The sequence below is a fragment of the Delphinapterus leucas genome, chromosome 20, assembly GCF_059928025.1.
Source record: "Delphinapterus leucas isolate spDelLeu-1000000601 "Yukka" chromosome 20, BTC_Dleu_Yukka2, whole genome shotgun sequence".
Classification (NCBI taxonomy): domain Eukaryota; kingdom Metazoa; phylum Chordata; class Mammalia; order Artiodactyla; family Monodontidae; genus Delphinapterus; species Delphinapterus leucas.
The window spans coordinates 59,327,166-59,353,231 of record NC_143148.1 but is presented as its reverse complement, the minus strand read 5'-3'; the positions used below and the strand labels follow the sequence as shown (position 1 = coordinate 59,353,231).

At 55.0% G+C, this 26,066-nt stretch overlaps 1 protein-coding gene across 1 annotated transcript in view; it reads left to right on the top strand.

Annotated features, from left to right (window-relative positions):
• The first annotated feature begins 2,064 nt into the window (after nt 1-2,064).
• CA5A (carbonic anhydrase 5A) overlaps nt 2,065-26,066 on the top strand; it is a 28,143-nt gene continuing 4,141 nt past the window's right edge. The window contains exons 1-6 of the mRNA XM_022582962.2: nt 2,065-2,325; nt 4,106-4,303; nt 17,805-17,923; nt 20,075-20,170; nt 20,300-20,362; nt 25,459-25,614. Coding sequence (XP_022438670.2) covers nt 2,169-2,325; nt 4,106-4,303; nt 17,805-17,923; nt 20,075-20,170; nt 20,300-20,362; nt 25,459-25,614 — 789 coding nt within the window. The 5' untranslated portion in view covers nt 2,065-2,168. The remainder of the gene's footprint in view (nt 2,326-4,105; nt 4,304-17,804; nt 17,924-20,074; nt 20,171-20,299; nt 20,363-25,458; nt 25,615-26,066) is intronic.

The following is a 26,066-nucleotide window of genomic DNA, read 5'->3' as shown; positions in this document are numbered from 1 at the left end:
GATCGGCAGTGTCAGTGCATTTCTCCTTTGACCCACAGACATCAGACCTAGGAATTCCATTCAGAGATGTTCAGTGCAGTGTTATTTATAAGACAAAAAAAAGTCCATCTGTAGGGAGAGTGATTTGATAAATTATGGTATATCTTGTTGTGGCCTCTCCCGTTGCGGAGCACAGGCTCCGGACGCGCAGGCTCAGCGGCCATGGCTCACGGGCCCAGCCGCTCCGCGGCCTGTGGGATCCTCCCCGATCGGGGCACGAACCTGTGTCCCCTGCATCAGCAGGCGGCCCCCCAACCACTGCGCCACCAGGGAAGCCCTTATATGTTTTTTTAATGGCAGAGAGTTCAGCTCCTACTGTAACAGCAATTGAATTGATGTCTGAGCCAGCCACGAGGATGTCTGGGACGAGCTGGGTTGGTGGTGCTTTGTAAGTGAAGCAGGGCCCTGTCATGTGGCTGCAGGGAGCAGGGAGACCCCAGGCCCACAGAGACAGCCAGTAAGGTGGTCTCCCTAAAGTAGGGAAGCTGAAGGCAGCAGGGCAGCCCGCCCACAGTGCTGAGGGCACGCCCCTAAGAGCCAAGGGGGTCCTCGGTGTGTCAGCTGATAGACTTGTGATGCCAGGACCTGCTCCTTCAGGGCTCAGCCAGCGCCTGCAACTTGGCGCTCGGCAGCGGGTAATGGAAGTGGTACCATCTAAGCACTTTCTTTGCATCAGTTCATTACAACTGATAATGAACACGACAACATAACAGAGTACGTGCTAGTATCTCCCCACTTTACAGATGAGGAAACCGAGGCAAAAGTCAATGAATGAAAGAAAGAAAGAATGAATGAATGAATGAAGCCACCCAAGGGCTGGTACATTTCTAAAATGGCTCCATGGGAAGAAAAGCGTATATATTCCAGAGTTGGTTTTTTTTGTTTTTGTTTTTGTTTTGCGGTACGCAGGCCTCTCACTGTTGTGGCCTCTCCCATTGTGGAGCACAGGCTCCAGACGTGCAGGCTCACGGCCATGGCTCACGGGCCCAGCCGCTCCACGGCATGGAGGATCTTCCCGAACTGGGGCAAGAACCCGTGTCCCCTGCATCGGCAGGCGGACTCTCAACCACTGCGCCACCAGGGAAGCCCCACAGTTGGTTTTTGTGGCTTGCAACCCAGGCAATCAAACTCACAGGCCCGTCAGAGAACTGGATGGAAGCTGCAGACCGAACTGTGCATCCCATCAGCGGGATTCTCGGGCCCTCGTGAGCCCACAAGTAGACTCAGTATTCAGGACCCCTGTCCTGTGGGGTTTCCAGATCTAAGAATCCAGGATTCCAGGATCAATTATGCTATCCCTACTCCCTTGATGCTTATACTTTCAACCTCCCCGCCCCCAAATTTACACACCTTTCCATCCGAACACTGATGTCTCCATTTCCCAGGTAGGAAGTCTCTGGGGGAATAAACTGCTGTAGAGTCCAAATCAGGTGTTTTGTTTTCTGGCATCTGAAGTACAAGCTGTGTAGCTAAGGCGACCGTCTAATTGATTGTCCAAATGTGGATAGTTTGCGCACGAAAGGGGCACATTCATATTTATGCTGAGGCAGGAGGCAAAGCCTAGGAGTATCCCGGGCCAACCAGGACACGCTACTTTGGGCAGAACGAATTCCTATCAGATGGTGTCTGTTTTGTGGAGAGGTGACGGGCTGCTTCCCAGGAGCCCTGGGCAGAAGAGCCACTTGCTCCCCTGTAGGTACACACGGTGTGGCTCCGTGCCTGGTCTTGAGTGCCCCAAGGCTGGAGGGCATGCAGCCCTGAGCCAGGGTCACGCCCAAGATCAAGGACTTTGCTCTGGCATCTTTGTTCCTGTCTGCTCCCTGGCCTGGCAGCAAGCTCTCCACAAGCTCCCCTCACTCCCTGGTACCCTCACTCTGCTGTTTACCGGGTCAAAGCACAGTGACCCGAGGGACTGGCCACAGCGAGCGCCCTTGTCCCAGTGCACCCACCCCTAAGCCAAACCCCGTGTCATCCAAGAAGCCGGGTTGAAATTTAACCATCAGGGCTTTGGACGAGTTTTTACAGAAGAGGTGTGTCCACCCCACTCCTCGGTTGTCTAGATTGAAGTGAGGGCAGCCAGTGAGGAAAACCTCCCTCTGATTATTGGGTCCCCGGGGAAGAGAAGCAAGATGCTCAGGCTCCTGGGGTCAGGCAGGAGTCATCCGAAATCCTCGGGCCTCCCCGTCCTGGTCAAGCAGATGTGGGGGACCCTCCGCAATCACTCACTGACGCCGGAGAGATGGTGCTCCCAGGGTGCCTGTGCACAGACAAAGAGGAATGATGCTTGTAAGTAGAGCCTCCAGATGCAATTTGCTGTTTGTCTCATTTTATGGTGTATTTCAAAATGGGAGACGGTCCGGAGCCGGACAGCTTGGCTTCAGATTTCCACATTGTCTTTCCCATGGGAGACGTGGGCCAGTCCTTAACCTCAGATTCACAGGGCCATCAGGAAGGCGAGATGCTCGGAGCAAGGCAGGTAGCAAGGGCCCCCCCACAAGACGAGCTGTTATTACAGCCCCCACGGAACAAGCCATGCTGCCAGTCATTAGGGCTCCAAACGCCAGCAGAGAACATCTCAGCAAACATGGTAACTAGGTCGGCAGCCAGCTCGGTCCAGAGACTGCCCTGTGTCAGCCTCGTCCCGGTGGCGGTGTCCTTGGTGCTCTGTGCCCTTGGACTCATCCCTCCCTCTCTCTGGGCCTCAGATTCTTCCTCTGTCAGATACAGGGGCTGCATGGACAACTAAGTTCACCTCTGACGTCAGTATTCCACACTTTCCAGGTTTCGGTGGTTGGAAGAGCCTGGGCTTCGGAGTCAGTCTCCGGGGGTGTGTGCACTGGTGACTTTTGTCAGAGGTGAGAGCTGGTGGGTTGCTTCACCTCCCCAAGCCTCAGTCTCCTCGTCTGTAAAATGGGGTGATGAAATGCCACCCAGGGCCACCTGAAGATGAAACGACGTGAGCACAAAGCCTGGCACATACGGGGCTCTCGGCAAACACTCTTAGCTCTTCCCAGTTAATCCGTTGGTCCACACCTGAGGCTGATGCCAACGTCCCCGTCTTTCCGCTGTTCTAAGCCTCTCGTTTCATGCTCCCACCAGCGCTGTGTGATAAGTACCATTGTGATCCGCCTTTTACAGGTGATGAAACTGAGGCTCAGAGAGGTTAAGGAACTTGCCGAGGGGCACAGAGCCACAGAGTGGTGGGGCCAGGACTCCGGTCCACGTGGCCTGATGCTCTTCATGGTCACGGAGTATAAAGGAGGGGACAGGTGCTGAGAGACAGTTGTGAAGACGTCCACAGTGACGTGAAGAAACCCGAGGTGAAGACCCACTTTGTACTGAGCAGTACTTTTGCTTTTTCGGAAAACTCTGTGTATGTTTCTGTGAGCTTGGAGGAAAGCGTCAGAGGCTGTGCTCTAAACCAGCCCGAGGCAGCTGCCTCTGGGAATCGGGGTGCGCGGGTCTTTCTACATGAGTGCGGACCCTTCTCTATGGTTTGAAACTTGCAAGGAGTCTGGGTGGGGCCTGAGGTTCTGCATTTGTAGCAAGCCCCCAGGGGGGCTGCTCGTCCGCGGACCCCACCTTGAGTGCTGGGTAACTGAAAGAGCGGGGATTGGGAGTGACAAGGCTTCTATTCCAGACCCTTCCAGGCAGGGTCCGCTGTGGATCCTGGGACTCTGGTTTCCTGCTCTCTGAGACCTGTAGCAGCCCCCCAGTCCACAGTCCTCCACCGCCTGCCTCCCCGGGGCTGGGCTGGACCCCCAGGCATGACTCCCTGTGACCACGCTGTGACAATGACCACAGATCAGAACCAACTCGGCGCAGCGCAAGGGCGGGAAGGAATCGGTTCCTGGGCGTGGTCCGCGGAGGAGGTGGCGCGAGGGCCCCGCCCACCGGGGGCGGCGTTAAGAGGCCGAGGGTCTGGTGGCCCCGGGCTCCACGTTGGAACGGGTTCTCCCGTGCTGGCTCCTCTGGGCCCGCGTTTGCAGGTTTCTGTCGCCCCCTCTGAGGCTTTAACGGCGCCCACGCACCATCAGGGGCTCCTCTTCCCTCTCTCTGCCCCCAGTGCATGCCCTCTGGAAGGGCCCGGCCTCGGTGCCACGGGGGGCCCGGCAGTCCCCCATTAACATCCGCTGGAAGGACAGCGTCTACGACCCCCGGCTGAAGCCCCTCAGGGTCTCCTACGACTCGGCGGCCTGCCTCTACGTCTGGAACACCGGCTACCTCTTCCAGGTGGAATTCGACGACTCCACCGAGGGCTCAGGTGAGCCTGAGCTGGGGTCGGGGCCCTTTGCTCCTGTCACTCCGGAGAGTGGGTCACGGGGTCGGCAGAGAAGCGGACGAGGCACGGAGAACGGCCGAGGCTGGGGGTGGGGACGGGCAGAGTGATGTTCACCTTAAAGCTGGCGATGCCGACCAGCTGCGTCACACGTCACTGGGGACAAAACTCCGAACGGTGAGGGCCTCCCTGGGGGGTTACATTCCAGGGCCTGGAAGGCAGAAACAGTGAGCTAATAAAACGTACATTGCACTCAGAGGGGAAAAGCAGAGTGGGGTAGAGGAGAGAGTCTCCGAGGTGAGGAGGCCTGGAAGGAACAGAGGAAGGATGGTGGCCGGGCGTCCGGAGCCTGGGAACCTCGCTGGTCCTCGCTCAAGAGTGAGACGGGGCAGTGACCTGGCTGATGTCCAGCTGCTACAGGAGGAAGAGGGGAGGGGAAAGTGGGGAGTAGGGACGAGCATGAGGCTGGCTGGGGGTGTTGCCAGTGGCGGAGGGCTGCAGGGCAGGTGGGCAGGGAGGCGGGTCCCGGCGTCCTGCCAAGGGCTGTACTCGCACCATCTCGTTAAAGCCTCACTGGAGGGAACCCGCACCAGTGCTGGGTGGATACTCTACAGGTTTGGGAAGTTTCCTTCCACTTCTGTTTTACTTGTGGGGACTGGCTGCCGGATTCCATCTGGCGTTTTGTCAACTATTTCTGTTCTGCAACGGGCGGGGGGGTGCCTACGTGACCAGCCCCCACTGAGAACCCTGGGCACCGAGTCTCCTATGGGCAACCCTGGTGGGCTGCACTCCACACGTGTTGTCACAGCTCGTTGCTGGGTTTCAGGGTGTCGCTTGTGACACCACCAGAGAGGACTCTGGAAACCTGGTCTCCTCCAGACACTCTCTCTCCCTCTGCTGTTGTTGCTTTTGCATCCTTTCACCGTGATAAGTCTTAGCCGTGCATGTGACTATACGCTGAGTCCTGGGAGTTGTAGGGAACCACAGAACCTGGGGACGCCAGACACAGCCCCCAAACCCAGGTCCTCTCCAGGAAAGCCCTCGGTCCACTTCCTCCCATGTGCCCAGTCGTCTTGTTCACTAACCCATCGCCCCAGTGAGGATGTAAACTCCACGAGGGCAGGATCACTCCTACTGGACACCACAGGTGCTCGGTAAACTGGTGGCTGAATAATGAATGTAAAGTTAAAGGTAGAAACGAGTCAGGCAGAGGGACTGGACAGCAGTTGAGGCCCAGCCTGAGCCGCCCCAACTCTGATGGACCAATGGCTGCAGCATGGCATGGAGACCCCTTTTTCCCTGTGACAGGCCCTGTGAGGTGCTTCACACACACCGTGGCTCAGTTTCCAGGGGTCTCTTTCCTCATCTCACAGGTAAGAAGGAGCCCATGTTTCCTCAGCACAGCCTACGTGCCTGGAATGGCTCTCACAGTATCCCTCAGCGTTGCTTCTCATGTAGGGCTTGCCAAAGGCAAGTGGACAGGAACCCCAACTCTGGTTGACGCAAACCAAAGCATCTTCTTGGAAGGATAAGATTACCTCAGAGAAGAGAAGGGAAAGTTGGATGTTAACCAGATGTTAACCAGATCTTTTTTTTTTTAAGATTTATTATTTATTTATTTATTTTTGGCTGCGTCGGGTCTAAGTTGTGGCACGTGGGATCGTTCGGTGCGCAGGCTTCTCTCTAGTTGTGGCGTGCGGGTTTTTCTCTCTGTAGTTGTGGCGCGCAGGCTCCAGGGCATTTGGGCTCTGTGGTTTGCAGCATGTGGACTGTAGCAGAGGCTCGTGAGGTCAGTAGTTGTGGCGCGTGGGCTTAGTTGCCCCTTAACATGTGGGATCTTAGTTCCCTGACCAGGGATCAAACCCACGTCCCCTGCATTGTAAGGTGGACTCTTTACCACTGGGCCACCAGGGAAGCCCCTAACCACATCTTTAAAAGCACAGGGACCAGGCCAGCTCAGGGATCTGGGGAGCAGAGGTTTATGCCTTTATTTACTTAGCGTGCCAACTTTTTTTCTGCCTTTGTTGATCTGTTCCCAGCCCAGATTCCCAAGGAGCAACTAAAATTGCCCTTTCAAGTTTAATACGGTTTGTATTAATTTTTTTTTAATTTTACACAGCAACTTTAAAAGATTGAATAAAGAATACTAGTTCCTGAACTTTTAATTGGTTGGCTAATAGTTGTGTGAATATACTAGTCATTTTGAGAAAAACAGATTTGGATGTAGATGCGTTCCTATCGAATCTATACTCTTCCTATATAATTTTTATGTGTAGTCAAGGGTCTTACGGACATTGTTACCGAATGCAAGTTCATGTGCCCGACAGACAATGAGGCCAAACAGTACCGAAATGTCGGAGTTTGGAGCAGAGAAAGGTTTATTGCAGGGCCAGGCAAGGAGACAGGTAGCTCGTGCCCCTCAAAAAACCCCAAACTCCCTGAAGAGTTTCAGCACAGCTTGTTTAAAGGCCAGGAAAGGGAGGGGCGTCCCAGGGGATGTGATCAGCTTGTGCACAATTTTCTGATGGGTTGATGGCTCTGGGAGGTCCCGGGGCTATGTGCTCAGGATCATCAATTAGTTCATTTCTTCCTCATTTAGTGGTGGTTTTTAGCATCTGAAAAACTCAGGAAATATGCATGAGATACTATTATCTGGGTACTTCAGAGAGGAGGTAAAGCAGAGGATCTAGGGGAGAGGTCTGTCCCGGGAAGGCCCCATAGGGTCCTTCTCAGTTACAATATCTCTATAACAAGTTCATTTTCCTTTAAGTCAAAAAATGTGAAAAACTTCGAAGGTTACTTTGGACTTTTGTATGTGTATGGTTAAGATACGTTTGACAAACTAATTCAGAGTCCCAGGGGAAGAGGACTGGTGGCTGAGCTTGGAGTCACCCTGCCCCTTGTCGGCAGAACAGCCAGCACCCTGACCAAGATCCCCACCAAGATCACACACCCAGGGACGTGTTGGTCCGGGGGATATCGTGGCGCTGTTTCTAGAAGGGGGAAGGTATGCTGGACAGACAGACATGCAAACACCCCCTTTCAAAAGAGCCCCGGTTGGATGAACAACAGCACGGCACAGACAGATGCCGCTATGGAGGGTATGAGCATCCTCATTCTTCTCTTTTTTTTAAAGATTTATTTTATTATTTAATTTCTTTTTGGCCGCATCGGGTCTTAGTTGTGGCACGCGGGATCTTTCGTTGCGGCGCGTGGGTTTCTCTCTAGTGGTGACGTGTGGGTTTTCTCTTCTCTAGTTGAGGTGCGCAGGCTCCAGGGCACGTGGGCTCTGTAGCTTGCGGCACACAGGCTCTCTAGTTGAGGCGCTCGGGCTCAGTAGTTGAGGCGAGTGGGCTTGGTTGCCCCAAGGCATGTGGGATCTTAGTTCCCTGACCAGGGATTGAACCCGCGTCACCTACATTGGAAGGCAGATGCTTTACCACTGGACCACCAGGGAAGTCCCCATCCTCATTCTACGTAAGGAGGAACGGAGGCTGCAGGTGGGGCGGGGGGAATAACGGTGGAGGGGAGGCAGGGGGCGCCCGGTTCAGGCCCAACCCCTGCTGATTCTAAAACCCACGTCGCATCACTGCGTCAACCGTGCACTGACACGTCCAGGCACAGCTGGGTCAGAATCCTCCCTCTTGCGGCTCTGCCTCCTTCTGGGGGAATTTGTTCCAGGCGGGGGCTTCCCAAATGGGGCGACAAGGGCGGGCTGCAGCACAGGCCCGCTTCCCAGTAGGGCGGCGCTAAGGGCGGCGCCTCTGTCCCCACGATCGCCGCGTTGGCCCCAGGCTGACGGCCGTCACCCAGCTTCGGTCGCTCGTGTGGGGTGAGGCCATCGCAGTGACAGGCTGAGCCCGCCTGGAGCAGAAGAGGACCGAGAGGGGAGGACCCCAGGGGTACGGTCCCCAGGAGAGAGGCACGCTTCCCGTGCTCTCCTGGGAGCTCCCACCTGGCGGTTGAACCTGAGCTGACCCCGGCATCCCCCAATCCCGGTCGTTTTCAGATTCAAGGCCTTTGCGCCCTGTTGCAGCCAGGCCTCTGTGCTGACCAGGTCCTGACCCCCGCTTTTTCGCTCCTCCAGCACGTTCTCAGTCGGGTTCCAAGGGCCCCTCCCCGCCCTGCCACAGACCCAACGAATTCTCTGGGTGTCTCTCCCTGGCCGTATAAATTATTTGGATAATCCCCCTGGGGCTCACGTCCACACAGGCCAATCTGGTTTTACTTTACTTGTCATTTTCCCCAAAGCCCAGTTTCCTCTTTCTTTCTCTCCTGCTCAGTTTCACATGCCCCACCCACCCACGCCCATCTCCAGCCTCTAGCCACCTCTGTTCAGATTCTCTGTCTTTGTTCACCTCCAATGGAAATTGGAAGGTGCCGGGAGCAAAGGAAATGGAAAATGCAGCTGAGAGATGGGAAGAACTAAGAAAAAGTTTTGCAGTAAGAAAATGAGAATCGTGAGACACTGCCATAATTTTTATTTTTAAACTCATTGACAGAAACGGAAAGCCTTGGCGGCAGGAAGGGAAGTGAGTGGAGAAGGTGCGCGGTGCAGAAGTGACTTTGCACAGTATATGATCACTTTGGTCAGGCCACACCAACAGGTGAGCGCAGGAAGGCTGAGCAAACCAGATCGGCGAACTGAGGGCATTAGGGTTCCAGGGGGTGAGGGATAGGAGAGCTCAGAGATCAAGGCCGGTCAGCAACAACGACGATGAATAACAGAGGTGAAGGCGGCGGCTCTTTCCAAGGAATGTGAGACTGAAGGGCAGGGAAGGAAGGGCTGGCAGAGGGTAGGAAGCAAGAAGGAACATAGCGCCGGCTCCAGACAGACCCCGTGGTCACACCCCGCAAACCCGTCACAGGCGGGGGCCCCTTGTCCCAGCACCCGAGCGATCCTTTGCCTAAGGAGTGACAATGCCGTTTCCACCCGATGGGCAGTGTAGGTGCAGAAAGTGGGGTGGAAGGTCAAGGACCAAAGGCCACAGATAGATCCCGCTGTTCCTTGAGGAGACGCCTGTGTTCTCTGAGCCAGGTCCTAGGTTACCACGAGCAGTGATGTCGTTACTGCGGCCAGGTGCTTTTGAGTGCCCGTTACACGACAAATCAATGTGCAAATCAGGGTACTTTTTTTTTTTTTTTTTTTGCGGTACGTGGGCCTCTCACTGTTGTGGCCTCTCCCATTGCGGAGCACAGGCTCCGGACGCGCAGGCTCAGCGGCCATGGCTCACGGGCCCAGCCGCTCCGCGGCATGTGGGATCTTCCCGGACCGGGGCACGAACCCATGTCCCCTGCATCGGCAGGCGGACTCTTAACCGCTGCGCCACCAGGGAAGCCCCAGGGTACACTTTTGAAGGCATTTCATTCTCACAGTAACTCCAAGAGACGGGTTAATATGCCCATACATGGGAAGAGGACGTCCGTGTCCAACATTCAGATCAGGGCTGTTTCCAAATCCCACTCCCTCCCCGCCATCCACAGAAAAGAAAAGAAGCCGGGAGCCCAGGTCTTGCTGGCACTGTAGTGCCTGAGTCCCAGGAGCTCAGATGCCCCGCTGTTGCTCCCCCCGCCCACTTAGCCGCATGGACTGCGGGAGCCGCCTTCCCTGCTAGACCCTCCTCCTCTGGGGGCGACTCATCTTCCTCCTGAAGGGCTCAGGGGGCGGGGAGGACAGTGTGGTGGTCAGGGCCCAGCTCTGCAGCAGAAAGAGCTTATCAGCCTGGTAGTATAAGCTCGTTCCCTAACCTCTCTGACCCTCAGTCTCCTCCTCTGTCCACTGAGGTCGGACACCCACTCCGAGGGAGGATTAGAAGAGGCCCGAGGGAAGCACTTACCTCCGAGCCAGGAGAAGTGAGCGTTTCAGCCGTGATAGCTTAGCTTCACCTGCTGGGGCTCCTCCCAAATAAGACCAGAACAAGACACAGCTGTGCCCCTCTCAGGCCCCCTACTGGAGGGAACCCAGCGCCGGCCAGGCCCGGCCCGGCTTCCTCTGACTATGGAGGACTCTGTGGTTGGTGACCCCATCCATCGGCCGAAGGAGGAAAAATGGAAACTCCAAGCCTGGAGCTACATGTAAGCAGCTTTCCCGAAGGGTCACTCACTCTCAAGGACCCAGTGGGCACAGAGGTCACGGGCCTGCTAAGGCTCCTTCCAATACCAAAGTGGATTTTAAGCCATTTGTAAAGGGGGGGCCAATAATGGCCTTTCATCCTCTAAATGACAACTAATAAGGATGCCCAGTGCCACCGGGACAGGGTCCCGAGTGTGAGCTTCACAGAATCGGCAGCGGGCGTACACAGCAGGGCCCGGTGAGCGGCCTTCGCTCCTGGAGTGAACGCGTAACTGCAGGTCAGTATGATTTTAAAGTTCACAGACTTCACGTCCATCCATTGGGGAATCTTCACCCAAGAAAACTGACTCCAGCACGAAAGCCAAAAGGGAGACGCCGGAAGAGTTTGGGGGTCCCTGCTGGAAAGGCGGGCTGGAGATGGGGCCGGGAGGGGGGTCGTGAACGTGGCAGCAGAACTGCTTTGCCATCTTCCAGGACCCTGCGTCATCCCACACAGGGCCCAGGGCCCAGGCGACCCTTCCCCCACGGGTCAGGCGGGGGGCCTGCAGTGGGCGTGAGCAAGGGGGTGGCAGGGGGGGATGCATTCCGGGAGGGAGCCCTGTGCTGTCAGGAAGGTGACTGTGGCCGCTCGGTCCACACTTGTTTCCTGGGACAGTTTTTACTGCAAATTCGTTCATTGGCGTTCTGATTCCTAAAACCGTATGTTTTTCATCTTCATTCCTTGCCTATCCGCTGTTTCTTCCCTCAGGTTCTGGGCGTGGGTATCTTGGGGGGCAGAGGTGTGATTTGGAGGTTGGGTGGAGTGTGCTTCCCCTCACCCAATCTGTGGAAATGATAATCCCCACCCAGGAAAACACTCCTCCCCCGACGGCCCCTGAATCCATGTCAATCCCTCCCCGACCCCACACCCCAGCCAGGCCAAGGTCACCAGTGCATCGCACCTTCCCTCCCCCGGCCTGGCCTCGACTGCTGCTTCCTTAGGGACACAGGGTCCTCGTGACCAGCCCGGCAGCTTCCCTCTCCTCCTCCCTCTCTGCATCTCCCTAAACCACCAGCTCTTCTGCCCTGGAAAGGGGGCTGCCAGTCTTGTGGGGCAAGCCTGAGGCCCGTCTGGTGCCAACACACCCCTACCACTCCTGGGGGCTCGTCAGCGTCGTGGGCAGCTGTCTGAAGAAACACCCCACTTACCGGCATCGGTTGGGAGGTGGAAGGTGGACGCTCGTAGGACCGTGTGACATCCCTACCCGCCGTCGCACCCAGTGTGGTGACCCCGTTCTCCCTCCGTCCATTGCCAGGAGTGCCCCTCACCACTGCTTCCGCAAAACCACCCAGGAATTAGCCATTCCTGCTCCATGCAAGGAGCTAGGATTGTAAATCTACAATACAGCCGTGCAGCAAGCACCCGCTGTGCCTGGTGGCGCGTTAGGTCCCAGGACCTCCCCAGACGCAGTCTCTGCTCGCAAGGAGACCTCAAGTTAGGAAATGCGGGAAAAGGTGCGTTGAAGGATAGACTACGTCAAGGACGGGGATGCAAGTGTCGCCCCCAGACCCCACCTCTCTAGGCAGACATCCATTTCTAAAGACTGGAACATTCAAAGTCTGCTGACGAAGGCTCCCCTATGTGGCCACTGCCGGCACCTACCCCTTTGCCCTCCGACCCATCTCCCTGCTGACCTTGCGCTCCCGCCACTGGGAGCCTTCGCAGGTCCATCACAGTGGCCTGCTCTGTCCCTCCAGGCCTCTCTGCCTGTTGTCCCTTCCCGCCTACAGCCGGACCTCCTCTTCCCTCTTACGGCTCAGCTGAACCCCTGCTTCCTCAGGGAGGCCCTCTCTGATGCCCCGCACCCCTCAGATCCCCCTAGAGCACCCCGTCCTTGTCCACATGTCCACGACTCACTGCCTGCCTGCCCCTGGGAAGTCCATGCTCCGGGAGGGGCAGGGCTGCCCCGTGTCACCCTCTCCACGCCCAACACTTAGCCGAGGCTGTGGCACATCGTAGGAACTCAATGAATATTTGTTGAATGAATGCATGATTTTTCCTTTTTACGCTTTGTGGCTGGCCGAGCCCCTTCTAAAGGACACTCTCTTAAGATACATTTATCCCTCAAAGTCTTTACATGCAGGTCCTATATTGGGAGTAATAGTGGCTATTTCCGGTGACTGCAGACCTCTGCTTGGATGACGAGATGGTGATCATGATGTAATAATAACCAGAATACGGTCGTAATAACAGAAGGTCCTACCACTGGTTGAGCTCCTCCTGGGTGCCAGGGGCCGTGCTAGGGAGCGTTTGGTAAGCGCTACTGTATCTGATGCTCGCCACATTCTTATGGGCCTGGGGGCATCATTATCGTTTTACAGACATCAGGCCTGAGGTCCAGAGAGATAGGACCACCGTGTGGGACACGCCGCCTGAAACCAGGGGCTGTGCTCACGTGTGCCTGGCTTCAAACCCAGAGCCGATGTGTGGTGGTCCCAGAGGTTAGCTCCCCGAAAGCAATCTGACCTCCCTCATTTCTGGATTTTGGGGTACTGCGGGTGGGGTCATGCCCCTCAGGCACCACCAGCGCACTGGCCGCCAGCTGTGGCTCCCGCTTTCCTGGAGAGAATGACAAAGACCTCCCTAATCCAGAGAAACCACGGAGAGCCTTTGCGCTTGTGCGTAGAGTGTCGGAGGGAACGTTGGTTAAATGCTGGAGGGGCACCAAGAACAGGCTGCTCCTCGGCACCATCGAGTCATTTGCAGTTTGGATTAATTAGAACATGTCAACCTGCTCTTGGACTTATTTTAAGCCTTAAGACAACCATGCCTGCCAACAGCCCGCTTATCCTGGTCAAAGCACCAAACTACAAGTTGACGGCTGTTATCAGCGGCTGTTGTGAGGACAGAGACAGTAGCATCTGGGCTTGCAGCCAGACTCCAACATCTCTGTCCTCGGAGATGCAATTCCCCAGTTACACGTCGTGACACACCTGCTCCCAGAGACTGCCAGGGGGATGCATGGCCTCCGGCCTGTGAACAGCCCTGCGGATGGCAGAGTCTGGGGGCTGGTGAGCTAAAGGCCCCCTTGTCACAAATTGGGCTCGCCTGTTTTCTTTTTCTTTCTTTCTTTCTTTTTTAAATTAATTAATTAATTAATATATTTTTTTCTTTTTGGCTGCGTTGGGTCTTCATTGCTGTGCACGGGCTTTCTCTAGTTGCAGCGAGCGGGGGCTACTCTTCGTTGTGGTGCGCGGGCTTCTCATTGCAGTGGCTTCTGTTGTTGGGGAGCACGGGCTCTAGGCGTGCAGGCTTCAGTAGTTGTGGCGCACGGGCTCAGTAGTTGTGGCTCGCGGGCTCTAGAGCACAGGCTCAGTAGTTGTGGTGCATGGGCTTAGTTGCTCCGCAGCATGTGGGATCTTCCCGGACCAGGGCTCGAACCCAGGTCCCCTGCATTGGCAGGTGAATTTTTAACCACTGCGCCACCAGGGAAGCCCCACGCCTGTTTTTTTGAAGGGAATTACTCTGACACTGGTCATTATGAAAGGTCACTGAGATTATTTTATCCAGGGCAGCCGCCTTAAACTGGACTCCTTACTTTCCTGGCGGGAAAAGGTGAGCGTTTGGCTTGAACCCTGCCATGAAAGTCGAGGGGCTGGACCCAAGCAGGCCTGAGGTGGAGTTGCTGGGGGACCTGGGGCAGGTGATTGACCCCCTGAGTCTCAGTTTCCTCATCTCAAAATTGGGCCAGTAGTAGCTGCTCGCAGGGTCACTGTGAGGAGCGGTCACTGGGGAAGGTAGGATGCTTTGCACGATGCCCAGCGTGTAGCGGGCACTGGGTGAATGCTGGCTTGTCAGTTAGTACACTCAGAGCTCATGCTGACTGTCCACAAGGCGCTGGCGATCACGGGCACCGACAGATGTGGGTGCACAGTGCCCAGGGCGCAGGAGATGCTGACCCGTGAGAACAGATGAGACCCTTTACTCATCCCATCGCAGAGATGTTCCATGGCTGCCGGCTTTCGTCCTTTGGGTGCTTCCAGAATACCGGGCATTCTGCTGAGAACTTTGCATTTAATCCTGGCAACGTCCCATGGAGTAGGTGCTAGGACCCTCCCCATTTTACAGGCGGGGAAACTGAGGCTGGGAACAGTTTAGTAGCCGGACCGAGATCGCCGCGTTCGGAGGCGATGGCGCCAGCACCGACCCAGAGCGCATCCCCGACCACCTGCAGAAACGGGGCACTGTTCTCCGGTTTTTCAGCAGAGACGCTGGCACTCGGCTAGTGGCTGTCTTTGCCCATCCATCTAATTTTAGAGACGTCGTTCCAGAGAGTCTTCTGTCCCTGACTTGAAAGATGCTCAAGATGTACAAGTCTGACGCCCGAGCTTGTACTCAAGCAGCTCCTATACAGTTGATGCTGTTTCTCTCCTGAAATGTGTTTGAAGGAGGGAGGCTGAGGGCATCACAGTGCCCGGTTCCGGGTGCACCACCGACCGGCCGCAGGGCGCCACTGCAGCCCAGCCTGTGGCACCAGGGCTCCTCTGGCCACGCCTCCCCTCCCTCTTCGCTTCCCCCCTGAGATGCTCGAGCTGTGCTTTCCTCCTTATCTGCGTCTGCAGGTCACAGAGCTGGCGAGGGGCAGCAGCCTGCGAGGTTTGCTGTGAGTTTGCTTGGTCCCAGCTCAGGGTAGCCCCCGCCCGCTTACGTACGACCAGGTGTCAGCCTGCAGTCGGAAGGAGAGTCCCCACCGAGAGGAACATTCCTCCCTGCAGGCCCGATTCCAAAGCTGACCTCCGTCCACATTCTCTTCCTTCAACGGGCAGCTGTCTTTGGGAAGCAGACAGGAGGGAGTCCCCCTGCGAGAGGCTGCTTCTTGGAGAATTCTGGGGGCAGCTGGATGCGGGGAGAGCGTGGGGCCCTGGTCCCTGGGCTCCAGGCCTGCCCTGAGGGTGACCCTGGGAAAGTCTTCACCTGCCGGAGGCGGGGGCGATGCTCGTGCCCGGCCCCCTCCCTTTCCCTGCTCTCTGTTGGTGGCCACAGTTGGGAGTGGTTTTTCTACGAGGTTATTTTTGGCGGGGTCTGCCCGACACCCAGCTTGTGGTGGGGTTTTGCCTCGTGCAGTTGGTGTCGCTCTTTCTGGAGACCTTGTGTGGTGTCTACACATCAGAGTCCTCAGTTGCTTGAGCTGGGAGGGACCACCAGGACCACCTAGCTAGGAATCCTTGCTTTGTTATTACATGAAGGAGAGCCCAGTCCCTGAAAAGTTACGTGGTGTGTGGTCACCACCATCATTGTCATCACCGTCTGACTGCACTTTATGAGGCCATCCTGCCAGCACTGCTCATTTCACAGGTGGGACAGCTGAGGCTCTGAGAGGCTGATCCACTTGCTCGAGGTCACACAGCAAACGCACTAGTCAGTGCATTCTGGCGGTTCCAGGTGTCTGCTGGCCAGGGCTCCCACCTCCCCGTCCAGCATGATACACAGTGCCAGACAGGAGTGGCACAAAGATCGCACTGCTGGTGTTTCAAGCTTCTGTAATTTCCGCAGATGACGTTTTGTCCTCAAGGCACGGGTTTGGGCATCAGACCTGGCTTCGAATCCTGGCTCCCGTGCCCGGGATTACTGACAACCTCTTTAGCCTCTCTTAGAAAATTCAAAAACAACACAAAACTACAGAGGTCAGTAGGCTCATGTATCCTCACCCCTCAAAGGAAAACAATCACCCCCTTGTATTCTCAATCACAGAAAATCCAGTAAAGTCTTGTGATTTGAACCCAACAGGGAGGTTTTCTATCCACGTCAGCTTCTTGCCTGCAGAGCGGCTCCTCCACACCCGTGGACTCAGGCTTCATGATTTACTCTGATTTTTTATACTTGCGGGGGGATGAGATACTTCTCTGTATATTTTTCAAGTGAGATATAATTTGTGGGTGTTCAGGAGAATAAAGCCATAGAGCCTCATGACGAGATGCCCGTAACGACGTTCTAGACCAACGCTTTCAAGTGAAGACAGACAGTGAGAAGCTTCATGACTTGATCGAGGGCAGAATAATGGGCTGAATCTGTTTTTCCAGTTTATAGTTCAGTGCTTTCTGCTACCAGTACCTTCAATGGCAAAAACAAAGCAGAAGCACCCCTACCAGTCGTATTTGACACTTTCAGCGGCATCCATCACGTCACTAAGTGTCGTCCCTGCTTTTGCCGCATGGAGGAGCTGACGCAAGCAATGCCCACCCCTCCCCCCACCCCGGGAACTCACGCCGCCGCTGTGCCAGTGTCCTCCAGACCTGTCCGAGGATCCCAGTGTCACACTACGCTCACCTCGGATACAAGCGGATGTCCAACCGTTACCATTACGTTTGTAGCACTTGGTGGTGGAAATCTGTTAGCAAAGTGCAGCTGAAGACCGGAAGACAGGCTAAACCCTGTGCATCAAGGCCCCCCGGGAGCGCATTCAAATGCAGGCTCCCAGCCGTGGCCCTGGACCTCTTGGGACAGCGCCCATAATCCCACAGTTCAGAGCAGATGCCGCCATGACAGGTGCTCAGGGATGATGAGCCTGTGTGCATCACGCTAACAGCTCTTGGGGATGCCTCACCAGGAATGCAGGGTGACTTAGAAAGTGGTCATACAGTGAGGCTAGACCGAGCAGGGGCTGCCTGGAGATCAGCCCTGGTGGAAAACGTTACACCTTATTATTATTTTTTAATATTTATATATTTTTAAAATTTGGTTGCACCAGGTCTTTTCTGCAGCAGGTGGGCTCCTTAGTTGCAGCATGCAGCCTCCTTAGTTGTGGCATGTGAACTCTTAGTTGCGGCATGCATGTGGGATCTAGTTCCCTGACCAGGGATTGAACCCGGGCCCCCCTGCATTGGGAGCGCGGAGTCTTAACCGCTGCGCCACCAGGGAAGTCCCCAAAATGTACTACTTTATATCTCAGAATCTGTTTATTTAAACAACTTGCTCATTACCTATTAGCTTATGAAATTATTTGGTGATAGAATTTTATCTGCTCTTCTGTCATTTGAAAGACATCTCTTTTTTCTTTTCTTTCTTTCTTTTTTTTTTTTTTAATTAAAGGAAGGTCTGGAAATCTTACAGGACCCGCATGGCACGCATCTCCGAAATGGTTTTGCTTTGCCTTCTTGCCGCCCGCAATTGGCTGAGGCCCCCTACTGCCACCAGGTGGCGGCACTGGCATCCGCCTCACTCGGGTGTTTCCTGTGCGCTGCCGGGGGCCCGCCGGGGCCAGGTGATGGGGTCAGGTGACAGGGCAGACAGGGTCCCACGTTTCAGTTTGTGGTTTCAGCAGGATATCAGTCTCTTGAGAGCAAAACCGAGTAACCCCAATGTAGCCAGTGTCACAGCAACCCCACAGCCGCGCAGCCAGACTGACACGCCATTTCCACTGCTTCACCTTCCAGGAATTAGCGGTGGCCCCTTGGAAAACCACTACAGACTAAAGCAGTTCCACTTCCACTGGGGAGCAGTGAACGAGTGGGGCTCAGAGCACACGGTGGACGATCACGTGTACCCAGCAGAGGTTCGTAGCAGCTAATGTGTGGGGACTTCCCGCGTGCCGGGTTCCACGTCAGGTGATCAAGCATCCCGGTTGCTCAGCATGGATTTCCTGGGACACGGGACCCTTAGTGCTCAAACCAGAACCACTGGCCACCCCACGCACTCAACCTCACGACTCTCCTAAGGGGAGGATACTGTGAGCACTTTCAGTGAACAGGAGAAGAGACAGGTTCTGAGTGGTATTGTAACTTGCCGAAGTCAGGCAGCTGGGATTCAGGAGCAGCGTCTGTGCCCTCAGCTCTCGCTCAGCCACGCGCTTGCGGCTGGTCGATGGGAGGCGAGAAGCTTCCTGTCCTTCGAGGCATTCAAGATCTTATACTGAGAATAGAAAATCTTTACAATAGAAATTATCTTAAAACAAGGTGATATTTGCAACATTTCAAAGTGGGAGTCAGTAAAGAAAAGGAGTAGAGATAAAGGTCAGGAATTGGATTTGGGTGGTTATGGAGTGGTAAGTAGTGCCTCACTGGTGTCCCCCAATATTTTATTATGAAATGTTTCCAACTTACAAAAAAAATGAAAGAACTGTATAGTGAGAACCCGTGAGGTTACCACCCAGATCCTGTGATTGACGTGTGCCAAATTCACTGTGTTGCACCTCTGTCCACCAGCCCTCCCTCTGTCCACCCACCAGCCACCTGGATTTTAGAGGTATTTCAAGTTCTGGACTGTTCTTGTCACCATTGTTACGGAAGTAATACTATGGTTAAAATAGACCGACAGTCCAGTCAAACCAGAAAGTGAAAATCACTGCGATCACACAGCCAGAGGTGGCCTCTGGGGACAGTTGATAATTAGGGAGTTCCATTGATTGTTATAATTACACACATTTTGACAAATATGACAAAAATGAAGGAACAGCGGCTTGCAACACATTTACTTTCAGTAAACCTCATTCCTCTTAGTAACTGTGCACCTGTACCTCGGTTTCTAGTGAGCAGCTCTTTCAATAGAGGAGTCTGCTGCAGTTCGCTTGTTTAGGAGAGGGGGCAGAGCTTGGGACCCACCAGGGGCTGTCCGTGAGCCAGGTGGGCGGGGGCTGCCCGACTGTCCCGGCCGTGCCTCCGGCCCATGTTGGAGCGGGCCTTTTCCTGTGGGGTTTGGGAGGCCAGGCCAGCCCCACAGGTGGGGGTCCATGAAAGAGGAAGGCTGTGGGCGGGACCTCAGGCCCAGCTGTCCCTATTTCTGGAAGACCACGCGTGACAGTGGGTGGGGGGTTGAGGTGAGCTACGGGAGGGCAGGGGGAGGCCACGCCACACTCACGGTCCCTGGTGTGCGTGGCCAGGAGCACTGAGACTTGTTGACAGTGAGGTGCCACCTGGAGACATGTGGACCCCGCCCCCCTGGCAGGGCTGCCCGGGCCCTGGAGTCCAGCAGCCGCATGGGGGAGGGTCTTGGTGACCACGAGAGGCTGGAGGACTTTCTGGGCCGAGTCCTTGTGGACTCATGGCCTGGGTCACCGTTCAGAAAGGCCTCCACCACCACGCATGCTGGAGCAGGACCCTTCCTGGTTCTGAGCCAAACGCAGCATCGGCCCACGCGCCCTCACACAGAACCCAGGGGTCCTGGTTCTGCCTCTTACTCACCAGGGCCCAGGAAAGCCCATTCCCCCAGCCTGTTTCCCCGCTGATTTAAATCCTTGTCATCTGGTCAGTAGTGATGCTGACTTGGGACTTAGGAAAACCAACGGAGGGTGTGTGAAGAAAGGACATAGGTGAAGTTCAGAGGAGGGTGACAGATGTAGAAAAATGCCATTTGGGGGGCGTGCTTAGGTTCAAAATGATCCGTTGTCTATCTGAAACTCGGATTTAACTGAGAGTCCTGTATCTGATCTGGCAACCCTCATTCAAGGCTACCTGAGCAGTAGCAAACAATCCAACCACCCATTTCTGTTTGACAAAGTTAAAGCGAGCCTCCCTTCTCTCCCCCTAGAAATGCCGAGGCCCTGCTTTCTGGGGTTCGAGCGAGCTTTGGCTGGGGGAACCGGCCTGCAGCCGTGGGTGGATTCATTAAAAGCATAAATCGGGCACACGTCAGCCACACAGAGGGAGGAGCGGCGGGTTAAGCTCTCTCGGCTACGCGGTGATGGAGGGAATTTTCTTCTGGGTTCCAGCTGCATCTAGTTCACTGGAACGCCGTGAAATACCAAAACTACACAGAAGCCGTGATGGGAGAGGACGGCTTGGCGGTGGTAGGCGTGTTTTTAAAGGTAAGCCTGCTGGGGTGCAGCTCTCCTGGTCAGATCTGCTCTCTAAACACGGTCGGCTTAGAGTGACGTGTGCTTGTCACCCTGTCCCCTGCCCCGTCACGTGACGGCTCGGCGTGCCGCGCTGTGCAGCTGGGGGCCCGCCATGAGGCACTGCAGAAGCTGGTGGCAGTCTTGCCGGACATAAAGCACAAGGTAAGCTACGTATTTTGAAATCAACGTAATTGGAAAAGCGACATTGCTTAGAGTGGTGACTACTTTGCCAAAAAAATAACCAAAAAAAGGAAGCAGTTGGGTGGAAAGAGCGTTACAGAGAGGGTCTGAGTGCAGTTCTGGAACTGGGACTCCCTGGAGCTGATTCCAGCTGTGTCTCGAGTCGGCTCACCGACTTCGAGGTGTTCCTGCAATTCTCGGGCCCTCCCTCCTCAGCGTAATGGGGTTTCCCAACATTCAGCCATTCAGGCAGCATCTTGGAGGTTTTTGCCTGTCTACCCACCTGTGGTACTATTAGTTACTTAGTACTTTTGATGAAAGTGATCCACTTTTTAAAAATCTTTAGCCTTGTCCCAGGCAACAGCATCCGTTTGCGATAATGTTTGTTTTAAAACCAATTGAAATGCGGACTTCCCTGGTGGCACAGTGGTTAAGAATCCACCTGCCAATGCAGGGGACACGGGTTCGAGCCCCGGTCCGGGAAGATGCCACGGGGCAACTAAGCCCGTGCGCCACAACTACCGAGCCTGCGCTCTAGAGCCCATGAGCCACAGCTACTGATCCCGTGTGCTGTAACTACTGAAGCCCACGTGCCTACAGCCTGTGCTCCACAAGAGAAGCCACCGCAATGAGAAGGCCGTGCACCGTGACGAAGCGTAGCCCCCGCTCGCCGCAACTAGAGAAAGCCCGCGCGCAGCAACGAAGAACCAACGCAGCCAAAAATAAATAAATAAATATTTAAAAAATAATAAAAAAAATAAAACCAATTGAAATAAATTCTCAACTATCGACATTTAAGAATGTCCACCTGCAAGCCACCTGGTATCCTTAGGGTCAGCCCCATCCTGGGAGAACAGGGAGACGGGGCAAGGGGTCCTGCAGACGCACCCATCCTGCCCAGCTCCCCTGCACACCTGGCTGCACTCAGCATAGCTCCGAAAGACAGCAAGGCCAGCAAGGTAGCTTTTCTCCAGTATCAGCTGAGAGAGGGCTTTGATGGAGAAATGGAAATTCCTGAAAACTGCAGTTTATTTGTTCAGCACCAAACAAAAGAATTCCGAGGGCAGGAGTCACCCGTGGTCCTTGGACGTGGGGACGGGTGGGTCTCCGACCTGTCTTAACAATGGCGAGAGCGGCTCCAGATGGGAGATGGGGGCCAGCCCTTCCTCGGCAGCTTCACAGGGGCTGTTTGATCTGTGTGGCACCCGCCCCTTGATGTTGACCTCCTGGGACCAGACCAGATCACCCCCCCACCCCGGTTGCCCCGTCTGCCAGCTCAGGAACTCAGCAAGGTCTAGGTGCCGGGAGCATTCATCTCCTCCCTGGTCCACAGCCAGAGTAAACCTGGACGTTTCCCTGGTGGCAGCCACCCCCTCAGGGTGTGGTCTCCACCGCTTGGTGGGAAAGAAAGAGCTGCTATGAGGTGCTATGTGCTAAGGGGTCTGTTTGCTTCCCCGAAGGCTCTGGGCAAACTTGCAGGAGGAACGGTGTTGGCAGGGGATGGAGGAAGCTGCTGGGCCCAGTTCTGGTCCTGATGCTGCTCCCTGGGCCTCAGTTTCCTCACCAGAAGAATAAGAGTTAGAATCTTAAGAGAGTAAGCTCCCGCCTCAGAGGGCAGGGATCTGTGTCCCGTGGGTCGGAAGGGTGATTGGCTCAAGTCATTTGTCACAGTCTTTGCTCCTTCCTGGGTTCCCTCAATGTCTGGGTTGATTTTTAAAATTTTCAGCCTTAGGAGGCACCTCTGTGGTGTCCAGCTCTGTGGGATGGGACAGACATCCCGTAGCATCTGGGTTTGCTGCCATCTAATCACGTGGCTTTCGGAAGTTCTTATCTTTCTTTCTTTATCGTGAAACAGACGTAAAGGCTGGTTCTGAAAATCCAAGGTGAGAGCCTCAGAGGACGTCTGGCACGTCAGTGCCTATGGGGCTGGGGTCTGGGGGCAGGAGGGGCATTTATCTGTCGCCGCACACCCGCAGGTACTTCCTGCATCTTGTCCCATGTGCGTATGTGACCTGTGTCCTTCAAGAATTGAGTAGACCACACAGTGGAATATTACTCAGCCATAAAAAGGAATGAAGCTCTGACACCTGCTACAACAGAGACGGCTTTTGAAGGCATCATTCTGAGAGAAAGAAGCCAGGCGCAGAATTCTCTGTATTATATGATTCCATTTCTAGGAAACGTCCAGAATGTGCAGATGGGTGGGGCCTGTGGCAGGGTGAGGGCAGGTGGGCGGGTTAGGGGGAATGACGGCTAAAGAGTGTTTACTGGGCTCTCTTCTCTGGAGTTCTGTTTTGAGGTCACGAACATGTTCTAGAAGCGACAGTGCTGAGGGTTTGCGTGTCCGTCTGTGAATGTACAAACAGCCGTAGCACCGTGCACTTTAGGTGGGCGGGCGCTGCGCTTCGGGAGGCGTGTTTCAGTCATGCCGTTTTAAGCCGTCAACTAGACACTGGTTACAAGGTGGAGCCCGGCACAAGGTGCTTGGCGACCATCTAGCAGAGAGTCAGTTTACCCCCTTCCAGCTGCCAGAAGATTAAACACCACCTCCCCGTGGCTGAGTGGTGAGTCAGTGACCGGGGACAAGCCGTCAGTGGCTCCTTGCTTTTGCCTTTGAGTGCCGGGGGGAGGGGCACCCAGCAGCAGGGAGCCTCCTTCCTCGGGAACCCGAGAACAGGTGCCTCGTGCTGACTGTCTCCCAGCTTGCCCCGCATGCGGCTGGGCCCCTGGTTCAGGCTCCGGTCCGGCTGGGCACTGGTTGGTGTCCTGCTTCTCCCAGGGCTGCCCCGTCAGCCTTTCGGCTCGCTCACTTCATGGGGGGCCGGGTGGAGACCCCGTCCTGGGCCCGTCAACCCAAGGGACCTCTCTGAGCCTTTCCCCTCTGAGCAGAAGCTCTCCAGGAGCTTTGCTTCCAACGAGGCAGAGACCAGCCAAGAGGCCCTGCTTTCTGTCCACAGCATCCAGAGAGCAGCCCCCCAGCCCCTGCCTCTGCCGGTGCGTTTCTTCGGGGGTCCCCAGCCCTGGGCAGAAGCAGGGTGTCCCCCCCTCCCCCCTCCCATCTCTCTCTTTTTTTAAAAAAATAAATTTATTTATTTATTATTTATTTTTTGGCTGTGTTGGGTCTTTGTTGCTGTGCCTGGGTTTTCTCTAGTTGTGGCGAGAGGGGGCTACTCTTCATTCCGGTGCGCGGGCCTCTCATTGCAGTGGCTTCTCTTGTTGTGAGGCACGGGCTCTAGGTGTGCAGGCTTCCGTAGTTGTGGTACATGGGCTCAGTAGTTGTGGCTCACGGGCTCTAGAGAGCAGGCTCAGTAGTTGTGGCGCACGGGCCTAGTTGCTCCGCAGCATGTGGGATCTTCCCGGACCAGGGCTCGAACCCGTGTCTCCTGCATTGGCAGGTGGATTCTCAACCAGTGCGCCACCAGGGAACCCCCCGCATCTCTTTTAATCACTTCTGCGTCTCGTGCTCATTCCAGCCCTGCGGCCTCTCTGCTGATCCCCCAGCCTATCAGGCCAGACCCTGCCTCGGGGCCTTTGCACTGGCCATTGCCTCAAAGAAATCTCCTCCCCTTCACCTCCTCCGTGTCTTTGTTCAGACGTCACCTTCTCAGGGAGGCCTTCAGGGCCACCCCTCCTAAAACACCAGCCTATACTCCCCACATCTCTTACTTCACTGTCCTACCTTATTTTTCCCCATCACATTTATCGCTGTGTAAACTACTAGATGTTCTACTTATTTGTTCCGGGTGCCGTCTGCTCTCCTCCAGTAAAAGTGAGTTCCACGAAAGTGGGTAGTTTGTCTCTCCTGTAGCCCCAGCACCTAAGATAGAGTCGGGTTTACTGTGGGTGCTCAAGAATAGCTCTGAGTGAGTGAGTGATGGTGGGACCCCATCAGGGTCATTAGGAACTGAGAGGCAGGTTTCTCCCTGTGCTTCTCTAGAGCATGGAAACCAAGCAAACATGGATTCTGAACATGAGGCTCCGAAGCAGGACACGTGCTGACGGAGCAGCCTGGAGAGCTGGGCTGACTCAGTCCATCAATCCCACCCCTCGCTGATGAGAAGGAAAATTCTGGCACGAGTCAGGGAATTCGGCCAGTGCAGGGCGTCCCCCTGCGCGTTTGTAATTGCCATGGCTCTCACGCTGGGGAGGTCTGCCAAAGAGAGGATCAGCTGTCTTAAAAGTGTAATGTTTTCTGGTGCAGCCGCTATAGAAAACAGTCTGGTGGTCCCTCAAAAAATCAAACATAGAATTACCATGGGATCCAGCATTTCTACTTCTGGGTATATCCCCCAAATCATTAAAAGCAGGGTCTCGAAGAGATGTTTGTACACCCATGTTCATAGCAGCTTTATTCACAACAGCCAAGAGGTGGAAGCCACCCAAGTGTCCATCGATGGATGATGGATAAACTAAATGTGGTCCATTCACACGGTGGAATATTACTCAGTCTTAAAAAGGGGGGAAATTCTGACATAGGCTACAACATGGATGGACCTTGAGGATATTGTGCTGAGTGAGATACGCCAGTCACAAAAGGACAAATCCTGTATTATTCCATTTATACGAGGTCCCTAGAGGAGTTAGATTCATACAGACAGAAAGTAGAAGGGCGGGTGCTGGGGGCCGGGGGGAGGAGATGGGGAGCTGGTATTTAACGGGGACAGAGTCTCAGTTTGGGAAGATGAGAAGATTCTGGAGACGGATGTGGTGATGGTTGCACAGCAATGTGAAGGTACTTAACACCACTGAACTGTACATTTTTAAATGGTTGAAATGGTAAATTGTATGCTGTGTACGTTATTTGACGTCAGCTTTTAAAAGTGTGATATTTTCACAGCCAAGGTATACAAAAGTGAGTAGCCTTAAAAGAAAAACTACAAGCCTGTGGTGGGCATCCCTGCTCAGCGTGGAAGGGCCACATTCTCTTGTTACGGTTTCCAAATGTGACAACCGCGACCACAGCCTTTATCTCGGAGACATGCTCTTCTCCAGGCCACATCACTGAGATAAAGCCAAGCGTGGTGACCCCTTCCCCGGCCTCCTCCACCCACCTGAGAGCCTGCGGTCTCCTCCCCCAGGACGCGCGGGCGGCCCTGGGCCCCTTCCAGCCCTCCTGCCTGCTGCCCGCCTGCCGGGACTACTGGACGTATCCAGGCTCCCTGACCACGCCTCCGCTCGCTGAGTCGGTCACCTGGATCATCCACAAGAAGCCCACTGAGGTGGCTCAGGACCAGGTGAGTGGCGCCTGTATCCAGCGCACAGAACTGCACGGGAATCCCTCCGGTTTGGTGGCTTCACCAAGATAGTGTGAACAAGCATCCTAGAGTTTCGTGCTTTGGTACCTTATAGATGTTCCTGCACAAGGAGAATCTTCCAGTTGAAACAGGAGCTCTTGGGGAGTGAGCAGAAGTTCCCCATATCACAGGTCTTCTTCTGACCTTGAGATATTGGTGGTGAGAGGGAGACAGAGACAGAGAGAAACAGGGAGACAGAGACAGAGAGAATCAGAGAGACAGAGATAGAAAGAGACAGAGACACAGAGAGACAGGGAGGGAAGGCGGGGTGAAGGGAGGGAACTGAGGCGGGACAGTTATGTTCAGCACCTTCTAATCTTAGTGGTCAGCCTCAGGCATGGAGAGTCTCCCCGATGAAAAATGCTTGGACGAGGCCAGTACTTGCTCTTTGG